At 39.0% G+C, this 23,488-nt stretch overlaps 1 protein-coding gene across 3 annotated transcripts; it reads right to left on the bottom strand.

The window, feature by feature from the left end:
• Nucleotides 1-2,815: 2,815 nt before the first annotated feature.
• On the bottom strand, nucleotides 2,816-22,350 carry GUF1 (GTP binding elongation factor GUF1). Of its 3 annotated transcripts, XM_062642440.1 has the most exons (17): nucleotides 22,006-22,350; nucleotides 20,891-21,002; nucleotides 18,527-18,675; nucleotides 18,233-18,313; nucleotides 17,464-17,541; nucleotides 17,143-17,226; nucleotides 16,579-16,643; nucleotides 15,406-15,609; nucleotides 13,704-13,843; nucleotides 10,451-10,574; nucleotides 9,939-10,071; nucleotides 8,259-8,402; nucleotides 7,611-7,744; nucleotides 5,692-5,793; nucleotides 4,971-5,090; nucleotides 4,089-4,125; nucleotides 2,816-3,160 (listed from the first exon to the last, which is right to left on the bottom strand). In XM_062642440.1, the coding sequence occupies exons 1-17, from the start codon at nucleotides 22,141-22,143 to the stop codon at nucleotides 3,023-3,025; spliced, it is 1,983 nt and encodes a 660-aa protein (XP_062498424.1). In that variant the 5' UTR covers nucleotides 22,144-22,350; the 3' UTR covers nucleotides 2,816-3,022. The 3 variants fall into 3 exon arrangements, with proteins under 3 accessions (XP_062498424.1, XP_062498425.1, XP_062498426.1); XM_062642441.1 differs by lacking the exons at nucleotides 10,451-10,574; nucleotides 13,704-13,843; XM_062642442.1 differs by lacking the exons at nucleotides 15,406-15,609; nucleotides 16,579-16,643; nucleotides 17,143-17,226; ... (3 more) ...; nucleotides 20,891-21,002; nucleotides 22,006-22,350 and adding an exon at nucleotides 14,887-14,955.
• Nucleotides 22,351-23,488: the final 1,138 nt, after the last annotated feature.

Raw genomic sequence — 23,488 nt, 5'->3', positions numbered from 1 at the left:
TTGTTTTGTTTTGAATATAAATTCAGACATGAATAAATATATCAGGGTTTCATGGAGAGGTTAGGAATTTTGTGCTGCCTTCCACCTTAAGGAGGAGTTTATTAAGACTTTTTGTAGGGGAACAGAGGAAGCAGGCTCTTGTGTACTTATTGGGAAAAGGTGAAACAAAGCATCACTTCTACAGTTTAACTTTTCACCTAGATGGTGGCCTTTTACAACCCAGGTTACATCCTCAGGGATGTGGCAGAGTGCTGGAGGGTTTTAAAGATGTGCTTGGACAGGGTGCTAGGGAATCTCCCTCAGACTCATCTTTCCTATGAAGGGTCTTTTAAGGTGCCTTCAAGCCTGGACTGTTTTATGATTCTGTAAAATTACAGAAGGATGGAAGAGTCCAGTGTAGGAAGCCAGGCCTAGTGTTTCAGTTCTTAACAGTAGATTGAAGAAGCACAGATTTAAAACAGACTTTCAGGTTTAAGACACAACTTTTGCACTTGCATTCTTGAAGCATGGTGCAACATTGGGGGGTAGCAGTAACTGACTTTAAAAGACTGTTTCAGAAGAATGCTGTTAGATGTGGCATATAACCCACAAAATGCATTGTTAGGTTTGTCATTCTTAGTGTTCACAGTTAAGACTTTATATAATTAATATCTGTGTTACAAGAAATGAGACTAAAAATAATCCTGAGTTCAGGTTGCTATTAAAGAAATTGAAGTATGTTTTTGTCTTAGTGATCATGATCCACCTTGTGCCAAAACTGGGAATGCTGTTGAGGAAACAATGTAGTTTAGGGTTAAACATGAGTGTAAATCTGTAGCTTTTATATCCCTCTACTTGTAAAAGCTTTTCTTCCTTGCAACTCCTTGTTTTTGTTTTTTATTCCAAAGCACCTTTTACTTATCTGTCATCCTAGGCAACTGTTCCAACTTGTCTTTTGTGCTCTCTCAAGACATAGGAGACAACTGAATGGGCATCTCTTTTCCTTTTGTAATTACTGTAACTTCTGTGAAGCACAGGCCCACTTATATACTGGTACCTGTACTCATCTGAGTAGAATTAAGGCTGTTTCTGCCTCTTTCCATGAATAGTCTTCATTCCTCCAGTTTATTTCTCTTGTTAAACAGAATTCTACTGTAGGCTTTCTAAACCCAGTTTCAGTGTTTGTGGGTTTTGTTGGGGGTTCTTCCGTGCTTTTTTTGTTTTATCCTAGTACCCTGGTTTTATCATTTCAGACCTTAAGATACTTCCAGTTACTTTCTTATGGAATACCAGTTCTTCAATGACAGTACTTTCCCAATTTGTCAACTACTAAAAATAAGTCAATCCTGTAAATCAGATAAAGTTTTACCTGTTACCCTGCAGTCCGTCATTAAAACCCAAATGGCAAAAGCATTTAAGTTTGTAAGTAAGTCTTAAGTTACTGGATCTTGGGCAAATGAGTAAGTTCTAACAGCCTGTCACATCTGCCCCACCTGACTAAATGGAATAACGTTATTTTTTGTCAAAAGCTAAATTACCAGTTCATTTAAGTCCTTGCTCTCAAACCAGACATCATGTATAAATCCTCTCAAAACTAGACTACAAACTTGTATTATTTTTTCTGCTTCAGATGCCTAGAACAAGGCTAAAAGGCTGAGTTCTTCCATTGTCAAGGCAGCTCTATCCATGCATGTCACTTTCATTTAATTAGGTAACATATCTGATGTGTCATACTCAGTGACTTTATGGAAGATTTTATGTTTGGATACTGTCTAGTTTACCTTTAGTTCTGCTTTATTCCTCAGGCTGAAGGCAGTGGTTTCTCTCTTTTAGGTCTATTTGAAGGAAAAGAGGGGGTAATAATACTGCTTTTAGTTTCTTTAGTTTCTTTTCTTACTGTATCTGTACTTACTTAAAAATCTTTATCTTCATCTTTTTTAAGCTAGCATTCCTGCTAGCATTTTTTTTGGAGGAATAATAATGTTAGAGAGCCTTTATCTACATAAGCATCTTTCTTCAGGATCAGTAGTAGCAGCAGTAGCTTATACCTTTATTAGAGATCAGGGGATACCTTGTTCGCATCCAGATCTTTGGATTTTTGATTTTTAGCACAGCTGAAAACAGCTTCAAATAAAAATGAAAAATCACCACCTCAACATACCAGGCATCAACAAACCACTACAGTATTAGGATTCCTCTCCTCCTCTTTCTGCAGAGTCAGGAGTAATATATGTTGAAAGGAAACTTCTGAATTATCTATTCCAATACCATCCATCCAAGGATTTTCACAATTCATCCTTGTATTCAGACTGAAATAAAAGAACTAGCTTATGATTAATCAATATCAAAGTGTAGTTACAAGTCTAAATTTAAGAACAGCCTCTCCTGGTGGTTGATTGTACTGGTGGAACAGTTACGTATCTTGTGCTTTACTATATTAAAACTTGACATTTCTTCAGAGACTAGGGCAGCAAAGCCGTATTAATGGTGAACTGACACACTTTAACAAGTTTAAAATAAATAGTGTGGTATATTAAAAAAAGTTATCATTTATTTTTCCCGATATTATTTTCCAGCATCATCATGATTTCCTGACAATAGCAACTTTAGAAAGTAAAATAGGAAGTAGCTTGATATTTTTGTGGCAACAGTTCAGACTTTTTTGATAATAAAATAAAAAGCAGCAATGTCTGTCTATATATATATCTTCCCATTATTTTTATAAACTTTTTGCCACACTGTTCCTGTTCTCTCAGACTTGCAATGCAAAAATAAAAGTTATACTAAAACTGCATGTTAAAAATATGAAAACAATACAATGGAAACTTTGATTCAGTCAAGTCAAGTTAAATAACTTTAATTTCATAATAATCTACAAATACCTGTACATTTTAAGTATGTAGTCCTTTCAATGTATGTTCCCCCATATACTTAATTTACAGCATTTAAAGTCAAATATGTTCCCTCTCACAGTGATACATTAGCTCATTATGCTACCGTCTACAAAAAGTTGAGAGAAGAATCAGCTGCGTATCACCGATCTCTACTTGTCAGGTTCTCTCTTTAAAACACGTATAAAGGCATCTCTTGGTACTTCCACATTGCCAATTTTTCTCATCAGTTTCTTTCCTTCTGCCTGCCTCTTTAGAAGCTTCATTCTTCTTGTAATGTCTCCACCATACTATGAAAAGGAAAAATATTGTAGTGAGATTAAACAGAATACAACTACAGTCTACTTCAGAAATGCTAAACTCAAGGCCAGAAAATCTAGTTATATTATGACAAAAGGTTATTTTATACCCCAAGTAGTTTCGACAGGCCACTAGTTAAAAAGAACAAATGAGCAAGTAAGCATATTTGTTCGGACAGCTGACGGTTGAATTCGGTTACCTAAATACATGCATTCACATAACCCTGGATGACATTAGACAAAACCTCTAGGATATCCAAATTCCCTCCAAAGAGCAGCAGCTTGCCAGCTCAGATACACTGTGGCATCTTGACTAGCCCTAGGTGCTTAGGTGCTAGATAGATTAACTGAAATTAATTCAGTGCTGAACAAACACCATCCCATGTACCTGCCTATCAGAAGAAATCTGTAACAGCTGTGAGAAAGGGACACTTTATTTTTTTCCTAACATTTTAGAGGGCTAAACACAAGGTAAGCAAGTAAGAAGCATCACATTTTACTACAGCTTTGTCAAGTCTTGTTGACAGTCAGCTATTGCAATATTTAAGACCTTATGATACACTATTGAAAAGCTAAGTCTAATCACAGTCCAGTCTCTAAAGAAGTACTTTTATAATTTCTTAAATCACTGCAGACAACTTAGGAAATGTGTGAAGTTACACACATGCGTAGACACACATTTATCTACAACTGTTAGGAAATGGTGAGGAGACAGGAGTGAACACACACGGCTGAGTTCACTCTAAGTGTGTAATTTTGAAAAAGCCATTACTCTTATATCCCTTAATACACCGCTGACACTTAAGAGCACAAGCAGAATGTGTCTTTGGTGGGATTCTAGAAGAAAGGCCTATCATATTAGCAGGACTCTTAGGTTTATAAACATTAGAAACAAAACAAAACAAAAAAAATTACTTACACATTTTGCCACAACATTTTTTCTGTAAGCTTTCAGCCTGTTAAACAACATAAATGTATTAACACATTAGGACATCTGTATGTGGAGCTAAACACTGAGTCATCAAAATTCTATGTGTTGCTTTTCTGCAAGTTTTGTAAGATGCATTGGAATTATGATGTTTTGTGTACAAAAGATGAAGTTCTAAGCAGAAGACTGACTTCACATTTCTCAATTCTAGAATATTCCGTAGGGTAATACATACATAAGAATTACAGTCTTGCCTTTTCATCCAGGATTTCTGCTATGATTCACAGTTAAGTGTTACGTATTTAGAGATACATACACACAAATTCTTACAGCACCCCTGCTTGGGTCTCTGCCACAGTTTAAATCCTGTTTAAACAGCAACAGCAAAAATGTGACATTATGTTCAACTTGCAACATACTTCCTTTGGAACAGTACAGTACAGTTCAGTTCTTTTTTTTTTTTTTTCTGACACTTCCAGGGATGAAAATATTCCAGAACTAGCTGGGATTTCCCCCCCCCCCCCAGTAGAAAGAAGCTTTTTCCACTGCCAAAGAGGAAGTGGACAAATGGGTAGTGCCAGCTGTACTCTATCCACTAACTGCAATGCGGACCACAGGCAATTTAAAATACTTTTTTTTCTTTTCTCCCCAGTTAAATTTATACAAAGTCCTTAGGCATAGTCACAGCTCAACCGCCGTTCTTTCCCCTGCCCCCAAGAGGTCCCAGCAGCATATACAAGAAAAACAGGAGTTTACAGTAAAGTACTGTAATGTACAAAACTATTTAGGTGAGACACTTAAAAGTCCGTATTTTAGGTTATCTTAAGATAAAAAAAAAAGGGGGAAGGAGGGAAACAGATGGGCTTCACTTACGTTTCTCTTGCAATGATTCTCTTGCCAATAGCAGCCTGAATGGCTATTTCAAACAACTGTCTAGGTATAGCATCTTTTAGACGTTCACATAAGAGCTTACCAGTAGCATATGCCTTATCACTGAAAAAGAAAGTCACTGGTGTTTTAAGAAAGTCATACAACCCTCAAAATACACCCACACCAAACTGATAAAAGGATTTGAGTAGAGGTTTTCCTCTTTTTAACTCAAAAGATAAAGCTGATGAGATCATAATTTTACATCTAACGAGTGGTCACCATATATCCCCTGCTTCATACAAACAGGTGATAGGACTGTATTAATAGAAGTTCTTCAAATAAATTTAAAATATTTACAATAAACATCCTGATTACACCTAAAATACACAAACCATTAACACCTGCATTACCACAAAAATATTGTATTTAGTGCTCAAATTAACAAAGGGAAGTAGAATTTTTTAATTATGGTATGTATTCCCTTATTTTTCTATTACAAAATGCTCCTCTTTTTCACATCATTTCCAAAAGTGGCAATGTCGCAAAATCCTCTGTTTTCATTTGTATTTGTTATCTAATAGTAATACATGTATGTCAGTCATTTAGAATCATTTAGGTTGGAAAATACCCTTAAGATCACTGAGTCCTATTAACATACAATGAAAACACTGTATATTAATTGGAAGTCTTTATTTATTTGGAATGGAGAATCCAGTAAACCTACCTATGTATGACAGTTGCCAGTTCTTCAACTGGATTTCCATTTAGAAGAATATCCATTTTGATGAGGTCTGCTGCCTGGTATCCTGCATCTTCATAATCAAAACTAAATGAAAACAGTTTAAAAGTTAGTGAAGATTTTGTAAAAATTACATTCTGCACTCTTTGTTTCCATGAATTTTAAGTTAAAGACACATTTCTTAATAAAGCAGTTAGAAGCCCAGTTTTTAATAGTCCCTTGGTATGTCTCCTTTATGCAAGACTAGACCAGAAATTTACTGCAGATAGATCTCATATCCAAGGCAACAGAAGACATCATCCACTCTTCCAACCTACTGAGCAAGGTAAATGAATTTAAAATTCTACATGCTTAATGCAAATCACTTAAAGAGCATATTCAAGTACTTATTTTCTATCAGGTGGAAAGTCTTCAACACAGCTTTTGAACAGTATATATCCTTCATGTCAGAGAAATCAAACACTAACACCCTGGATTGTTTTCTTTTCATCCTCTCATTTCAGAGACTATTTATATGGCCCCAGTTATCATTCTCTCTGACAACTAAGGTTTTTTCTTCATTTCCGAAACATATTTGTCCTTTGGTAGGTATGGGCCTTGCTGTCTATGTATCAGTTTGCAAAAATTCTTAAAATGCAGGAGATGTGTATCTTACATATCTGCATCTTGTATGGAAGTATAAATGTGGAGAATGCCGGTACCACTAATTTGGTCAGATCTGAAATACCAGAACAGAGGGGAAAAAGAAAAATCCTTCGAGTATTTGAAAGTACTTCTATCTTAATAGGTTTAATAAGCCATAGTTGTGTAAATATAACAGAGGTATGATTACTGAAAGCATTAAATACAGTAACAAAATTAGGGAGTATTAGGAAATAAAAATCAAGAAGTAACACAATGCAACACTGTCACACCCAAATCAAAGGAAACACTGCACAATTCTACCCATGAGATGGCTTCCTGATAAACAGGTTGGTTTTCACTTGGCTGGACAGCTAGATCCTGAGAGAAAATTCAAGATCTTCATTCCCCTGTTTCTTCTACCTGTCCTTGACTCTCCACTTTTGCTTATGCTTCTACTGCAAACAGATGTCTAAACTTGGGCAAAACACATCTTTCCTCTCATTTTTACACAAACTCAAACTAAATTCAGTCTCGATAAAATACAGTTTTATTCTTATAAACTGAATCATGTAATTAGGTATACCAGTTCCTGTCAAAATGTATCTTACTAACCACATCTCTACACACCACGTTTGTAAGAGCCTCCTGTGGCATAAAGCCATGGAGGCATAATGCCATGCAACATTTTTCTTCCATTAAACTCACAAGGCCCTTCACAAACAGCTGAGCATTATTCTAGCCTTTGAATTCCCAGAATCCACCCACCACAGAACATTCTGTCTCAAAATACAGATGATTTATTTTATTCCCATAAAATAAGTAAGTGTTGTTTGTTTTAAATACAGTATGTTGGTTAGTTTTACTGGCTTTAAAGAATCAGCATTCTTTTCCAAGAGACAATGAATACAGTCAGAAGTACAGTTTCAGTGATTCCTTTGATGGAAAATGCTAATTGTCACTTCAAGACAAGTAAGAACCATCCAGATCTTACTCATATAGATGAGTGAGTGCCACTCTAGAGGGCATGCTTGAAAAATACATGCATCAGTAAAGAAAATTATTATTGTGTAGTGATGCACTTTCAATGTTTCTCAGACTTACTTCCATCCATTTTCATAGTGAATCTAATCCATTAAGGGTGAAGCAAGACTAGATGTGCAGCACCACAATATTCTTCACTTGTGCCTTTCCATATATTCTTCTCAAATCTTTTCTCATTCCCTCCCTCAGGATCCAGGGTGGGGGGTGAAGAAGAGGGGGGAACAGAGGGAGGTAGTTACCTTGCATAACCAGAAGACAGAGACTTAAGAGCATCATAAAAATCCAACACAATTTCATTCAGTGGAAAGAGGTATTTTAGCATAACCCTGTGTTCATCAATGTACAACATATCCTTCTGGACTGCCCTACGATCCTAGACAAACAAAAACTGTTTCAGTTCCCCTTGACCAAAATTTGCACAAATAAATACAAAGCAAATTAAATAAACAACTGTTCAGTTACACAAGAGAACTCCAGTACTTCAAGCCCAAAAGCAACTTTCTTAATGGTTGTTTGCTAAAGTCCTAGAACAAACTGCAGCACCATAATAAATTAAGTGGTTGTAGCTTAACTGGACATATGACACAAGTCTATCCTCCCCAAAAGCTGAATTTCTGAAAATATTAACAGCTTCTGTTTACTGCTGCCTTTTAAATGTATAATTATTTGTCCACAAAATTTCACTGAAATTAGATTTCACACACACTGGAGTTTCACACACCCTGGAGTATTACACAATAGGACTTGCAGGCTCATCTTTCCTGCCAAGAACTATTTTTAATAGATCTTTCAAAAGCATTTAGTAATTACTGTACCCAGCATCTAGTGTTTTCACTTTTAAGGAGAACATAAATTGCAAATGACAAAACTAAAAACTATATACCAACCTGACATAAAACAATTATTTTCCCAATATATTCCTGAGGTGTTACAATAGTACCAAGAACAGTTGGCTCCAAATATTCTGATACTGAAATTTTATCAGGAAACTGAGCAGGGTTGATAATAGTAATCTCTGCTTTACCATGCTCCTGGAAACAAACAAACATACTGTGATTTTACAGATAAGTTAACTGAATAGCAAAGGAGACAAATAGGAAAAAATGCTAAAAAATGTTTCACTAGTTTGGAAACACTTGTGGATTATGTAACCCAAACTTATACCAAGCACAATTTTAGAAGAGATTTCTACACCACATATAGAAGTCCTTGATGAACATATCATTAAATATTATACAGGAAGATTATATGAATGACTTTTCATTTGGGAAATGGTGGTTTTTTTTAGGCATTTTATTAAATTAATTTTAAATAGAAGAAGTGCTTAGCACTGGGACTACAATTTAGGATTATCCATAGGAATTAAAAAAAAAAAAAAAAAGCCTTTCTGACCATCTTTCCAGCTTTCTCTTGCCTGTAAAGCAAGGATCTTCCTTCTTACTCCATCCTGGTTCTGTAAGGTGTAAAGCACGGGTTCAACAAAAGACCTGCTCTAAGTATTCTGGAGTTTGGTGAAGGGAACATTCTTCTCCAAGTAGAACTTGGGGTTCAGGCTCCCTTACAAGCTTAAGTGCACTTAAAAATTAAGTTTTTTATTCCTGTGTGAGTGCTTTCATGACCTATTCTTTCCGGTTCATCATCCTGATATGGGCTGGAGTTATCCTTCCAAAGTAAGAATAAAAGATCATGTTTCTTACTGTGTACATACAATTTCCCCACCAAAGCAAGTGATTATACTGCTTCCACAAACAAGCACCTACTTCCAGTACCATTTGAAAATAATCCCACATCAGCAATCCAGAATCATTTGTGCACCAAAGGTGTCAACTGCTTCATGCATAGCTGCTACACTGCCTAAGCAAGAAACCAAAATAACCTGAGAGAAAAAGGGTCTATGCATTACAGCTTCCAAGTACAGCAACCTTTCACATATGCCCTGTTACTAATTTACAGATTTTATGTAGTGTTTAAAAGTACATGTTGGATAATGAGCCAGTACTATTTGCAGCCTCCTCTTGTCAGCTGGTGCTCATAAGCCCTTATCTGTCTCTCAAACTCAAAATAGTGATTTTATTTGTACCCAGTGCAGTGAAGTATGTAGATGCCTTTTCACTGTAATCAGAGACTGACTTGTTTTCACCAGCCCCTGCCAGTCTACAGTAGCATTATATGCTGTTCCTAAAAATACTGTTTTCTGATGGGTAAAGCCTTAAAGATTATTTCACCTGCTTTAAACTCAGCCCAGTCAGTATGCACTTAAAAGAACACAGCAAGAAATATGTCCTATATTCCCATTTTCAAGGGCAGATGTAAGACATAAAAAGAGAATGCTTGAAGTGGAAAGAGGAAGGAAAGTTAGTGTTCTTAAAAAAAAAAAAAAAAAAAAAAAAAAAAAAAATCTATTGCCATTAAAAAAAAAACTTTTAAGTTAAATACTGGTGTTTCTAGTATTTACTATAAAATAAAGTACTAGCCTAGATTTTGGGGAAAAAAAAAAAGGTGTAAATGTTTATTACAGGAGGTGTTTAAGCTGCTCTTTACACAAAGTTATAATAAATTTAGCATACCTTTATCAACTTTGCTGAAGAAAGAATAGCTTTATATGGAACCGTAGGTGCAGTCAAAATAACAGACATGTTATACTCTTGCTCCAAACGCTGATTGAAGACTTCCATATGTAAAAGACCAAGGAAACCCAACCTGGAAAAAAATACCCTATTGGTAAAAGTATGCGTATATCCTCTGGAATGTTACAGCGGTTTGTTTTGTCTGCAGGGTTTTTTTAAGCTCCAGCTTGTTTACATTGCTAGCCTGGCAGTATCAGGCACAGCAAACAACTTCCAAATGATCCTACCACTCAATTGTACGAGTCTTGGAAAACAAAAACTATCAAACACAACAAATTTCACACTCTGCACAAATAATGCAAGAAAATCAAATGCTCTTGATTTTACCTATAATGAATTTGAATTAAAGCCCCTATTGTTTAATTCATTTTAGTTCTACCTTCAGTTGATTTAAACCTCCATTCTCAATTTAAGAACAGTTCCAAGCATGAAAGCAGTATAAAAAGCCTAACCTCCATCCAGCTCCTAAGGCAAGGCTACTGTCACGATGAACAGTTACACTGGAGTCATTCAATGTCAGCTTTTCCAAAGCGCTTTTGAGATTATTATATTCTGTTTGATCTACAGGATACATTCCTGTCAAAACATATCAGGTAGAAGTGATGTGATAGAGATCTTTATTTTTGTGTGTACTTACCTTTCAAATATGCATCTTACAGTGAACACAGTAATAAAATCAGAAATAGCTCACTTTCTGTTCCAACTGTTTTTAAATGTGAAAAACAATATAAGGGTTTTTTTTAATTAGTTAAGATACAATAAAGTTTTAGATTACCTCAAAACTAACATTCAAACCATAATGGTACGGCCACTGTATTCATCTAATCCTTCACAGTTGTGTAAAATGCACAATTGAGTATAACAACAGTTTGCAGGGTTGCAGTGTAAACATACAGTTTAAACATAACTCAATAAGCAGACCAATGTTCCTTCAAAGGTAAGAGTAAATAAAAAAAAAAAAAGTGCCATTTCAAAGTTGCAAGTGTTGTGGGTTTTTTTTTTTAATTAATGAAGCCAGCTGTTTGTGCAGTTACTGCCTGGAATAGGTTCTACTGTATCACTTTTCACATCACCATGTGTTCAGAAAGTGTAGATTACTCTACACCAAGCAGTAACACACATGTACACCAAAATATTATTTACAGGATTACCCCCTTCTACATTCACTGACAGGTGACCTCATCACCATGAGACAGTTCAAGTGAGTTTTGCACATTCCTTCACAAGTCCAGAAAGTGTTCTACAGAAACTGTTTTTTTCCAAAGCCATCCTTCATAGCATTTGTAGTGGTTACTGAAGCTGGTGGCAACAGTTCTTCAGAACTATTCAAGATTAAGAAGTCAAATATTTTACAGAATCATTCTCAGTATTAGCTTTGGCAGTTTATCGTGTTTAACAAAAATAAAATAGCTGCTAAGTTTTAAAAGACTAAAATCCCAATTATTATGGAAACCTGATTATCAAGATGAAGAATTCCCCAAAATTTACTATTTTTTTTAATTTACTTTTTAAGTCGCAACATTTCTTTTCCAGCTTATCAGGAGTTTACTGGCATTAAAAGCAATAATCACTACTAAAAATGTATGTTAGACTTCTATTCATAGAATCATAGAATAGTTAGGGTTGGAAAGGACCTTAAGATCATCTAGTTCTAACCCCCCTACCGTGGGCAAGGACACCTCACACTAAATCACCCAAGGCCTCATCCAACCTGGTCTTGAACACCGCCAGGGATGAAGCATTCGCAACCTCCCTGAGCAACCTATTCCAGTGCCTCACCACCCTAACAGGAAAGAATTTCCTTCTTATATCCAATCTAAATTTCCCCTGTTTAAGTTTTTACCCGTTACCCCTTGTCCTATCACTACAGTCTCTAATGAAGAGTCCCTCTCCAGCATCCCTATAGGCCCACTTCAGATACTGGAAGGTTGCTGTAAGGTCTCCACACAGCCTTCTCTTCTCCAGGCTGAACAGCCCCAACTTCCTCAGCCTGTCTTCATACAGAAGGTGCTCCAGCCCCCTGATCATCCTTGTGGCCCTCTTCTGGATTTGTTCCAACAGTTCCATGCCCTTTTTATGTTGAGGACACCAGAACTGCACACAATACTCCAGGTGAGGTCTCACAAGAGCAGAGTAGAGGGGCAGGATCACCTCCTTCGACCTGCTGGTCACACTCCTTTTGAGGCAGCCCAGGACACGGTTGGCTTTCTGGGCTGCAAGCGCACACTGCCGGCCCATGTTCATTTTCTCATCAACCAACACCCCCAAGTCCTTCTCCACAGGGATGCTCTGAATCTCTTCTCTGCCCAACCTGTAGATGTGCCTGGGATTGCTCCGACCCAGGTGTAGGACATTGCACTGGTCATGGTTAAACTTCATGAGGTTGGCATCAGCCCACGTCACAAGCGTGTCGAGGTCCCTCTGGATGGCATTCCTTCCCTCCAGCATATCAAGGGAACCACACAGCTTGGTGTCATCAGCAAACTTGCTGAGGGTGCACTCAATCCCACTGTCCATGTCAGCAACAAAGATGTTGAACAAGACCGGTCCCAACACCGAACCCTGAGGACACCACTCATTGCTGGTCTCCCGTTGGGACACTGAGCCATTGACAACAACTCTTTGTGTGAGGCCATCCAGCCAGTTCTTTATCCACCGAGTGGCTCATCCATCAAATTGATGTCGCTCCAATTCAGAGACAAGGATGTCATGTGGGACAGTGTCGAATGCTTTGCACAAGTCCAGGTAGATGACATCAACTGCTCTACCCCTGTCCATCAGTTCTGTAGCCCCATCAGAGAAGGCCACCAAATTGGTCAGGCAGGATTTCCCCTTAGTGAAGCCATGCTGGCTGTCACCAAGCACCTTGTTGTTTTTCATGTGCCTTAGCATGCCTTCCAGGAGAATCTGCTCCAAGATTTTGCCAGGCACAGAGGTGAGACTGATTGGTCTGTAGTTTCCCGGGTCATCCATTTTTCCCTTCTTGAAAATGGGGGTTATATTTCCCTTTTTCCAGTCATTGGGAACTTCACCTGACTGCCATGATTTCTCAAATATGATGTCCAGCGGCTTTGCAACTTCATTCACCAGCTCCTTCAGGACCCACGGATGGATTTCATCAGGACCCATGGACTTGTGCACGTTCAGATTTTTAAGATGGTCTCGAACCAGATCCTCTCCTACAGTGGGCACAAGGTCTTCATTCTCACAGTCCCTGCATCTGCCTTCCAAGACTTGGGTGGTGTGGTCAGAGCCTTTGCCAGTGAAGACTGAGGCAAAGAAGTCATTCAGAACCTCAGCCTTCTCCAAATCCTGTGTAGCCAGTTCTCCTGAGAGCTTCCTGAGGGGGGCTACATTCTCCCTAGTCTGTTTTTTATTTGCTATGTACTTGTAGAATCCCTTCCTGTTATCTTTAATGCCTCTAGCTAAGTTTAATTCTAACTGGGCCTTAGCTTTCCTAACCTGGTCCCTAGCTTCCCAAATATAAACCCAATCTACAACTATTATTGACACTGTTAAATCACAGGGAAAATTACATAATGCTATGACGTGCCTCTGTAGCTAATTTTCTGCTTAATTTCTTAGCTAAAATTTTATTCCTCACAGCTCTAAATATTCATATATATTCTTTTACAAGCTTTAATGTCTTTCTTAGTTTTGTTACTGGAAAAAAATAATTCCACTTCATATCAGTTTACTTCTTACCTGCAAAAACCATTGGTTTCACTGACTTAAAGCCAGGCAAAGGCTCCACTGGTTGTTTATACAAAAACAGTGTGTCTCCTATTTGGGCTTCTGTTACTTCTTTCATTCCAGCAATCACGTAGCCCACCTGTCCAGCATATCTAAATAAAATTGGTGTTATATGGACATGGATCTTGGCATTATTAGTATTTCCAGTATTTTTCCTACTTGACTTAGCCCAGACAGAAATTTTAATAAATTACCCCCATAAAAGCCCATACACAGTCCAGAAGCAAGAGTTAAGCTATCTCTCCTCTGAGTTGTGAACTTTCTCAAGTAGCTCTATTTCTGTTTCAGTTAAACAGTACATCTGTAGTTCTAGATTTTTCTGTGTTACTCCCAGTTAAAAGCTGCAGCTAGAAGGAGCTTCTCACAGATCTAAGACACAGAAGCCAGAACAGTTCTCAGGTGCCACCACAGCAAGTTTCGTATACCAAGAGGGAGAAACAATACACAAACGCCTTCCACCAGCACACAATGATATTAGGATAGGAATCCACGGTAGATAAAAAAAACAGAGAATACTGGTTTTTGATAGGATGGAGTTAACTTTCTTCAGAGCAGCACTGTATGATGCTGTGTTTTTGATTTGTGACTAAAATGCTGTTGATAATATACCAGTGTTTCACCTATCACTGAATACTGTTTGCACAGCATGAAGGTGTTCTCTGTTTCTCACTCCACCCCTCACAGCAAATAGGGTAGGGGTGGGCAAGAGACTGGGATGTGACACAGCCAAAACAGCAGATTCAAACTGACCAAAGAGATATTCCAGGCCATGTAACATCAGTGTAGTTTTTCCAAGGTAGCCGTTACTTGCAGAATAGGAGGGCATCAGCCTGCTTGTGGGAGGTCGTAAGTTACTGACTGCCTTTGAATCACTTTTTTATCTTCTTTTTCATTCACTTATTAAACTGTCTTTATCTCAACCCATGAGTTTCTCCTCACTTTTGCTCCTTCTTCAATTCTCTTCCCCATCCCAACTAGGTTGGGGGAGTAAGCAAATGGCTGGCTGGGAGCTTAGTTGCTGGCTGGGTTCAATCCACCAGACACAGTAACATAGGTTCACTGAGAATCTCCCAAGAAAGTAATTAACACATACTTGGATGCAAACAGATAAAACTTCTCCACTAATTCTAAGTACCTGTTTTAATTCCCACTGCTGCCATGAGAAGCCAGTTTCTGGAAGCTGTTGTATTCATGGATTTTAAGTCTTTCACCCTCAAAATATGCTGCAGCAATAACTAAGATGGAGCCCCACTCCCTTCCACTCTCAAACAAGGTAGTTCCTAGAAATAAATTGGACAGCTGAATAAGAGTATCAAATGTGAAGCCTTAAAAAAAACCTAGCTGCCCAGGTGTTCCATGTACTATAGATGACAGAATGGCTTCTTCCCCCTAGAATCATCCAAAAAACAGTCCCTAAAATTTCTGCCTCAGAATGCATTAAATTACAAGTAATCATTAAAGAAAAAGAAAAAAAAAAAAAAACACACAACAAAACCCACCACCAAAGAACTAAAATCCCAGACATCTCCCAGCCACTCGAAGCAAAAAAAAAAAAAAAAAAAAAAAAAAAAAAAAAAAAAAATCAACCAGAAATGCAGAATTTTATCTTAGACCAATTTATGATTTGTTCCACACTAAAAAAATTTTTACTTACAGCTTATGTGTCGGCTGTTCATTTGGAGTCAGAATTCCAACTTCATTAACTTCATATCTCTTCTTTGTGTGTGCAGACACAATTTTATGCCCTTTCTGAATCTCCCCACCAAAGAGTGCAATGTTAGCTATGACACCTCGGTAGTGGTCAAAAGTGGAGTCAAATACTAAGGCTTTCAAAGGATCAGCAGTATTACACTGGGGTCTGTCACAAAAAGAAAAAAATATAAACCCATATATTACATACTGTGTTTTTAAAACACTGAATAAACAAGCACTCCCACCCCCCAAAAAAAAAACATACCAGGTTGGAAGAGTCCTCAAGGATTATCTGGTCCAATCTTTCTGGGAAAACATAGTCTAGACAAGATGGCCCAGCCCCCTGTCCAGCTGAATCTTAGAACTGTCCAGTGTTGGGGAATCCACCACTTTCCTGAGATTATTACACTGGCTGATCGTTCTCATTATGAAAAATCTTCCTCTTGTGTCCAATTGGAAACTCCCTGGGAGTAACTTGTACTGAACTGTATGCCTGTGCTGCACTCTTGGATTATGTTTTATCAGGTGCAAGACCTTAGACTTGTCCTTGCTGAGCTTCATGAGGTTCTTGTTATCCACATCTTCCTGGAGGGTGGCTCTCCCTTCCAAAGTGTCCACTCCCCCACTCAGTTTGTTATCATCAGCAAACTTGGCCAGAGTACACTTGATCACATCTTCCTAATAATTTATGAAGATACTAAACAGCATTGGGGCCCAATATCAATCCCTGGTAGTCCTCACTAGGGACAGGTTGCCAATTTTAAAAGGAGCTGTTTGACACCACCCTCTGGGTGCAACCAGTCAGCCAGTTCCCTACCCACTGCACAGACCACTTGTCTAGACCATAATGAGTCATTTTCTCTAGGAGGAGAATGTATGAAACGCTATGAAGAGCCTTGGAGAAACCTAGACAGACAACATCCGCTTTTGGTCCCACATCAACTGAGCAGGTTACTTTGTCATAGAAGGCAATCAGGTTTGTCAAAAAACATTAGATTTCTCCCACATATCTTTATAGAGTATTGACTTAAAATCAGATCAACATTAAATGCAGAACTACTGCCAATACTGTATAAATGCAACTCATGGTTTCCTCATTAACCTCACAAGGTTTCATAATTAAATCAAGACTTACGGTGGAATCTTCTCAATGATCTTCTGAAGAACTTTTTCAACATTTGTTCCTTGTTTAGCAGAAATCTAAAACAAGTCCAACAACAATTTTATAAAACATATTTTACACTTATTCAGTATCTAGTAGTGTTATGTTTACTTAGTTTTAGTGGCCACAGATAATACTTCTATCCATAAAAACACTCTGAAGCACACTACAGAATGCTAGTACTCCGAAACCTTTCTGTGATTATAAATTATTCTGGAACAAATTTTTTCTCTCTTGAATAGCAATTATTGCCATGGTACAAATTAAAGCAATTTATGGACAACAATGAGAAATAATGTAAAATCTATCTGATGTAATTCATCAAGACATACTAGTTTTTTAACAGAGACGTATGTTCTCCACTCTTCCAAGAGACAAACTTTAAAGAAATTCACATATGTCAAAAACAGGCAGAGAGCACCCTGTTGACTTCCTACATGTACCTGTCTTTCATTAGCTACCAAGTAGATATAATTGTACAATGTTGTAAAATGCAACACCATGTTATAAAAGTTTTAAAACCTTAAGAGATTTTACCCTCACACATTCATCTACAGGGATATCAAACAGCTTCTCAATTTGTTTTTCAACTCTTTCAGGGTCTGCATGCTTCAAGTCAATCTGAAAAACAACAAACATATCTTCCATATGATCCAGCACTGTAAATTTCAAATATACAAGTAAAGGAACCTTTAGTTCACAGCAATTACTATAAAATATTAAAGAGAGTAAATACACAAATTTCTTACTACACTCTAGTTATTTTTCATTATGCAATCCTATTTTAAGGTACATTTCAATATTCTACACATTTAAACAATCCAACTATTTAATATGACACTCTAAAACATTTATTACCTTATTTATGACAGGAATTATTGCAAGCTGTGCTTCAAAAGCAAGATAGAAGTTTGCCACTGTCTGAGCCTGAATACCCTAGAAAATAAGCATTATAAAAGCTTAGAATGGAATCTTCCTGAGTTTTGGTAGTAGTGTTTGGGTTTTTTAGGGATGCTATACAATATAAGATTACTTCTACCCATTTGGGGCACGGAAAATAAGTCAAGGTTATTGATGACACACACTGCTGAGAAAGAAAACAACTTTCCTAATTATCATTTCACATAATCTGAATATAAGTAAACAAATGAATAATGCTGTATGTGTGTCCACTTACACGGAATTATAGACAACACAGTATTATGCATACATTATGCACTGAGTACATATTTTGTGTATGTTATTTATTTCTGAAGAGCCAAGATTATAACAGGTACCTCAAACAGCAGATTCTTTGTTCACAACTATTCACAAATAGACTACGACAGAGGAATGTTATCTTTAATACATGATAACATGTTATTAAAATAACATTTTAATAATAACATTATCATTATCTCCAGACTGTCATTTGCAAATTTCATACTCCGTAAAAAAGTAGGATCTGATTCTTCACTAATCCTCTGCTTTTACTGCTGTGTCTGTAAACACACAAGTATTAGTCTCTAGATTTTTAAAACTCTTCATACTTTTCCTGCCACAACATACTTCTGTGGAGACAGACTTTCTCTATAGCTTAAAGAAACTACTGAAATTCTAAGTAGAAAACAAAAATTAAGAACTCCACCTCATTGGCATCCACTACAAGTATGACACCTTGGCAGGCAGACAGTGACCGTGATACTTCATAGCTGAAATCTACATGGCCCTGTGGGGGAAAAAAAAAAAGCTTACAATTTCAAGTATTTCTAGAGTCTTTTGCAAAGCCTTCTATATTATGATGTTTTCATTTGTATATACATTCAAAGGTCTTACAAAAAAAAAAACAACTGAATAAACATAAGAAGCCACAAATCTCCTACTTTTAAATAGAAAGACATTTAGTTTTGTGTGACTTAAACACTGTATATACTTAACTTACTGGCGTGTCAATAAGATTTAAGAGGTAGTTTACTCCTTCATGATTGTAAAAGAGAGATGCAGATTGTGCTTTAACTGTAATTCCTCTTTCACGTTCAACTTGCAGTTTATCCAGCACTTGCTTATTATGTGCAGTTTTAGCAATTGTTCCTAAAATTAAAAAAAAACAAAACACCACCACAACAGTTTTCTTGCCTCATTTAGTAGATAAGCTCTCAAAATAAGTAATTCTTGAAAGTGTTATTAACCAGAAGAACATGGAACTTGCAGCTGCAGAAGCTTGTCCATCTGATTAGGCTAAACTTACATTTTTATTTAAAAATAAAATTATGCCTCAAATCCTTAACATTTATGAATTTATTTTTTTTTTTTTACATATAAAGTTATATATTAGAGAAGAGATTCAGAGCAGCCCTGCCAAGAAGGACTTGGGGGTGTTGGTTGATGAGAAAAAGAACATGAGCTGGCAGTGTGCGCTTGCAGCCCAGAAAGCCAACCGTGTCCTGGGCTGCCTCAAAAGGAGCGTGACCAGCAGATCGAAGGAGGTGATCCTGCCCCTCTACTCTGCTCTTGTGAGACCTCACTTGGAGTACTGTGTGCAGTTCTGGTGTCCTCAACGTAAAAAGGACATGGAACTGATGGAACAAGTCCAGAGGAGGGCTACAAGGATGATCAGGGGACTGGAGCACCTCCCATATGAAGATAGGCTGAGAAAGTTGGGGCTGTTCAGCCTGGAGAAGAGAAGGCTGCTTGGAAACCTCATAGCAGCCTTCCAGTATCTGAAGAGGGCCTACAGGGATGCTGGGGAGGGACTCTTCATTAGGGACTGTAGTGATAGGACATGGGGTAATGGGTTCAAACTTAAACAGGGGAAGTTCAGACTGGATATAAGGAGGAAGTTCTTTCCTGTTAGGGTGGTGAGGCACTGGAATGGGTTGCCCAAGGAAGTTGTGAATGCTCCATCCCTGGCGGTGTTCAAGGCCAGGTTGGACAGAGCCTTGGGTGACATGTTTTAGTGTGAGGTGACTCTTCCCACAGCAAGGGGTTGGAACTAGATGATCTTAAGGTCCCTTCCAACCCTAACTATTCTATGATTCTATGATTTTATATAAGATACGTTCCTTAATAAGCAGGATACAAAACATCACAGATTAAGAAGTAACAGAAATTCCATCTGGTGCTAAATAATTTTGATGTTTAAAGCAATTTCACTTCCTACCATTGGAGAGCAGCTGCATGGCCCACAGTTCTAACCACTCCCAAGTGTAAGAGCATTATCATAGAGCTTGACAGACCTGAATTCAAAACTCCATTCTATCACAGGCATCACGTAAAACTGCCCATAGTGACACATAGGGGGTAATCATAAATAGTAATTTTTATCAAAAGCTTCTCTGCCATGTTCTGTTCACCCCTTAAATGAGAAAAAGCAAGACTCTCCAAAATGAATCTCCTCTTCGGAGATACAGCAATTGCTTTATGGCTTACCTTAGAGAACCCTCAATGGCAACCTCTGTTTCTCTCTTCCAAGGAAAGCCTAGTTTCAGAATCAGTTATAGTTATGAAGATCCCTTATCACTTCTGTTTCTCACTTACATTTTAAAAGGAGTAGTTTTCCTTATCCTCAACAACAACAAAGAAATAAAAACACTGAAGTCCAAGAAGCACTCCAATGAGAACAAAATAAATACCTCTGGAGATGAAAGTAACACATCTTCGCTAATACTTACAGTGAAGGAAAAAGCAAATATATATAGGTGCTAAGAATCCATGGAATTTACACTGACAGTTATTCTACTCACTAAATCTAAACAAACATAACAGTGTACATTTCTTAAGCTTACAATGCTGCATCTTCAAAGTATCAGCTTCAGTACACCAGTGAGCACCACCACCATGAAAGGCAGCTGTTTACAGTTCATTCACAAGAAGGCATAGGATTACTTTCACCTAAGTACAAGCAGCTGAATTTCCTCTCTGTTTCAACAACACTTGAAAACTACTCTATTCAGAGTACCTGGGTGTGACAGGCCCTCTTCTGTCCATTCCAAACACTGGTAGTAAATATCATAAACTTGCCATGTACTGGTCTAATGGAACACTAGTCAAGAATAACAGGAATAGCATCTTGAACAAGAAAGTACACTCCTTTTCAGTCTTTTTTTAAAATACATACTTCCTTGAGTGAATTACACACTTCCTTCATATTCACATCTGTAGCACTACACGACTGACACCCCAAAAGTACTAGCTACCTGGCACTAGAAGAACAAAGATATTAGAAATTTTAGTAATAACTAAAGCTACAGAAACTTACCCATCATCTTACACGTCAAGAAAAGGTAGTATAAGTGAGAACACTTACCTGTAATTTCCAGCAATCTGTCCGCTAGTGTACTTTTGCCATGATCTACATGAGCTATAATACTGAAGTTTCTAATGCTTTCAACAGGGTATGTCGACATATCTAATTTTTCCTGAAAAACAGAAATTTATTTTCATAAACCATGGTTAAAGTCTCTACATACAATATGACCTGGCCTTTAGAAAAGGATTAACTCTTTTCTCCCTAAAAGGTATAGATTGAATAAAGATACAAAAACTTAAATTGTCATCAGTGTCTAAATTACTAGGATTTCACTTTACTCCTGAGTACATATATCACTTGCTGCTCTGAATAATCATCAAGTATGCTGTGAAACAGCAAGCGTTGTGAAAGGCACTATGTTCCTAAGAATATAGGGAGCTGGAAAATTTAAAGCAGTTTCAAGTTTGTGAAACTGTTAAATTTAAGGATTAAGAAAACCGGATTCAAAGGACCATTATGGACATCATTCTTTACAAGCATGATAAGAATACAATTACATTACCTAGCAGCTCAGGTATCAGTAACCTTATCATAAGGAACAAGCAGACTTCGTGGAAAAGGAAACTACAGGTAACACTTATCCTGGCTAAATTAAAAAAAACAAAATGCAGAAAACCAGCCTGACTTCCTTGGTTCACACACAGAAGGATCCAACGCTAAAAGACTTTCCTTTCTGTTACACCTGCTCATTCCAAGCAATATCACATTTTGAAGAAAAATAGCTTTTTTTTGCTTTTCAAAGCTTTTGACTTCAGGAACCAGGAGACTCCCCAAAGCAATCAGTTACACTTCACCTAAAAACGCTGATTTCAGATACACAGAGCTCAACCCTCTTACACAGGCTATGCATGTAGCCCCGGGACAAGAGTAGCAGAAAACAAGCACGGAGTTCTAGCATCAAAACACGGCACTAAACAGCATTATCTGCCGTGTCCCTTGCAGGCTGCCTCGGGTTGGAGCGGCAACCCTTGCTGCGGCCACAGGCCCGCAAACCCCTCTATCTCCAGGGCGACACCGCCTGTCTGGAAAGGTCCCTCCTACACGAGGGCCCGCCGCCCGCGTTAGGGAAGTTCGGGCTGGCGGAACGTCCCCCCACAGCCCTGCGGACTCACCTTGCCGGGAGAGCTGTACAGCCGCTCGCACGCCGTCTGCCCCGCGGGCAGCCAGGGCGGCAGGCAGCGAGAGGCTGCACACGGGCAGGGGCTCCGCAGACGGGCCCACCACGCGGCCGTCCTGCCAGCGAGGGCCATGGCGCTCGGGGCTGGGCCGACCCGGTTACAGCGCGGAGGGACGCTGGGCAGCCCCAGCCCACATGGCGGCCCGCCTCCGCCCCGCCGGCTCCGCAGCCGCCCCTCTCCTCCTCACGGCCCCGGCGCGGGAACAGGCAGAGTCCCACGGCACGACGCGGACTCGAGCGGTCGCGCGGCTGAACACGCTGCCCCGCGCGACGGAAGTGCTCCCCCCGCGTGCGGAAGCGGCCTTATCCCCGCGGCGCTGCACCGGCTGGGCTGTGTCGGGAGCCCGCGCGGTGTCCGTGACAGAGGTGGGAAGTGGTGTGTTAACGGGGTTAGGTGCGGGCTGTACGGAGCATCTGCCGGTGTAGCTGCCCCTGAGCGGTGCCTGTAGGGAGCACGTGTGAGCAGTTACAGAAAGCAACTGCAGAGGGAGCTAAACCGCGCGTTTGCGCTAGCAACGCATTGGGTGTCGCGACATGCGCAAAAGGGCATAATCACAAAAATAGCTACGAAACCGGAAGTGATTGCAAACTAAATAAAGGTTCACTAAAGGTTGCGCTTGCCCTCCATATCTAGTCCGTAAAGAATTCAGACTTACATTTGCACTGCCTGCACACCAGGCTGCCTGAATACAGCCAGCATTCAAGGAGGTTACTGGATGAACCTCTGCTGCGTCTTCATCCTGGAATTCGTTCTTGTCCTGTTGGAATGGAGTGAACACCTATGGAGTGGGTGCCGGTCCATGCAGGGAGACAGCAGTCCTTAACGTCAAGCTATTGGCAGGTCCACATGGTTTAGAATTCTTACATGAAGAAAAACTGGAATGGAACTGTGTTTCAGTTGTGACTTCCAGTCATGTGAACGCAATACATTAACTGTAGAGGTGCCATGAATGACCTCGTGCTCACCAACAGGGAAGGGCTTTTTGGAAGTGTGACTCTCCAGGGCAGCCTTGGATGGAGCGATCATGAGATGGTCGAACTTGAGATCCTCAGGACAGTGAGAAGAGTGTGCAGCAAGCTCACTGCCCTGGACTTCAAAAGAGCAGACTCTGGCCTCTTCAGGAACCTGCTTAGGAAGGTTCCATGGGATACAGCCCTAGAGGGCAGAGGGGCCCAAGACTCTTGGTTGATATTCAAGGATCACCTGCTGCAAGCTCAGGAGTGTTGCATCCCAACTAAAAGGAAGTGCAGCAGGAGGGCCAGGAGACCTCCTTGGATGGATAAGGAGCTCCTGAGGAAAATTCAAAGGAAAAAAGAGGCTTATAATAAGTGGAAGCAAGGATAGGTGGCATGGGAAGAGTACAGGGATGTTGTCCGGGAAGCTAGGGACCAGGTTAGGAAAGCTAAGGCCCAGTTAG

The sequence above is a fragment of the Pezoporus occidentalis genome, unplaced genomic scaffold, assembly GCF_034315485.1.
Source record: "Pezoporus occidentalis ecotype Australia unplaced genomic scaffold, CSIRO_AGI_Poc_V1 ctg71, whole genome shotgun sequence".
Classification (NCBI taxonomy): Eukaryota; Metazoa; Chordata; class Aves; order Psittaciformes; family Psittacidae; genus Pezoporus; species Pezoporus occidentalis.
This window is presented reverse-complemented; position numbering and strand designations above follow the sequence as displayed.

Excerpts from the sequence above, each read along its gene's own strand:
- GUF1 (XM_062642440.1), bottom strand. The coding sequence starts at position 22,143 with ATGGCCCTCGCTGGCAGGACGGCCGCGTGGTGGGCCCGTCTGCGGAGC. Across the intron at positions 10,575-13,703 it reads GAAACCAATGGTTTTTGCAG|GAATGTATCCTGTAGATCAA; the intron begins GTAAGAAGTAAA and ends ATGTTTTGACAG. Across the intron at positions 5,091-5,691 it reads CTGGCAACTGTCATACATAG|TGATAAGGCATATGCTACTG; the intron begins GTAGGTTTACTG and ends TTTCTTTTTCAG.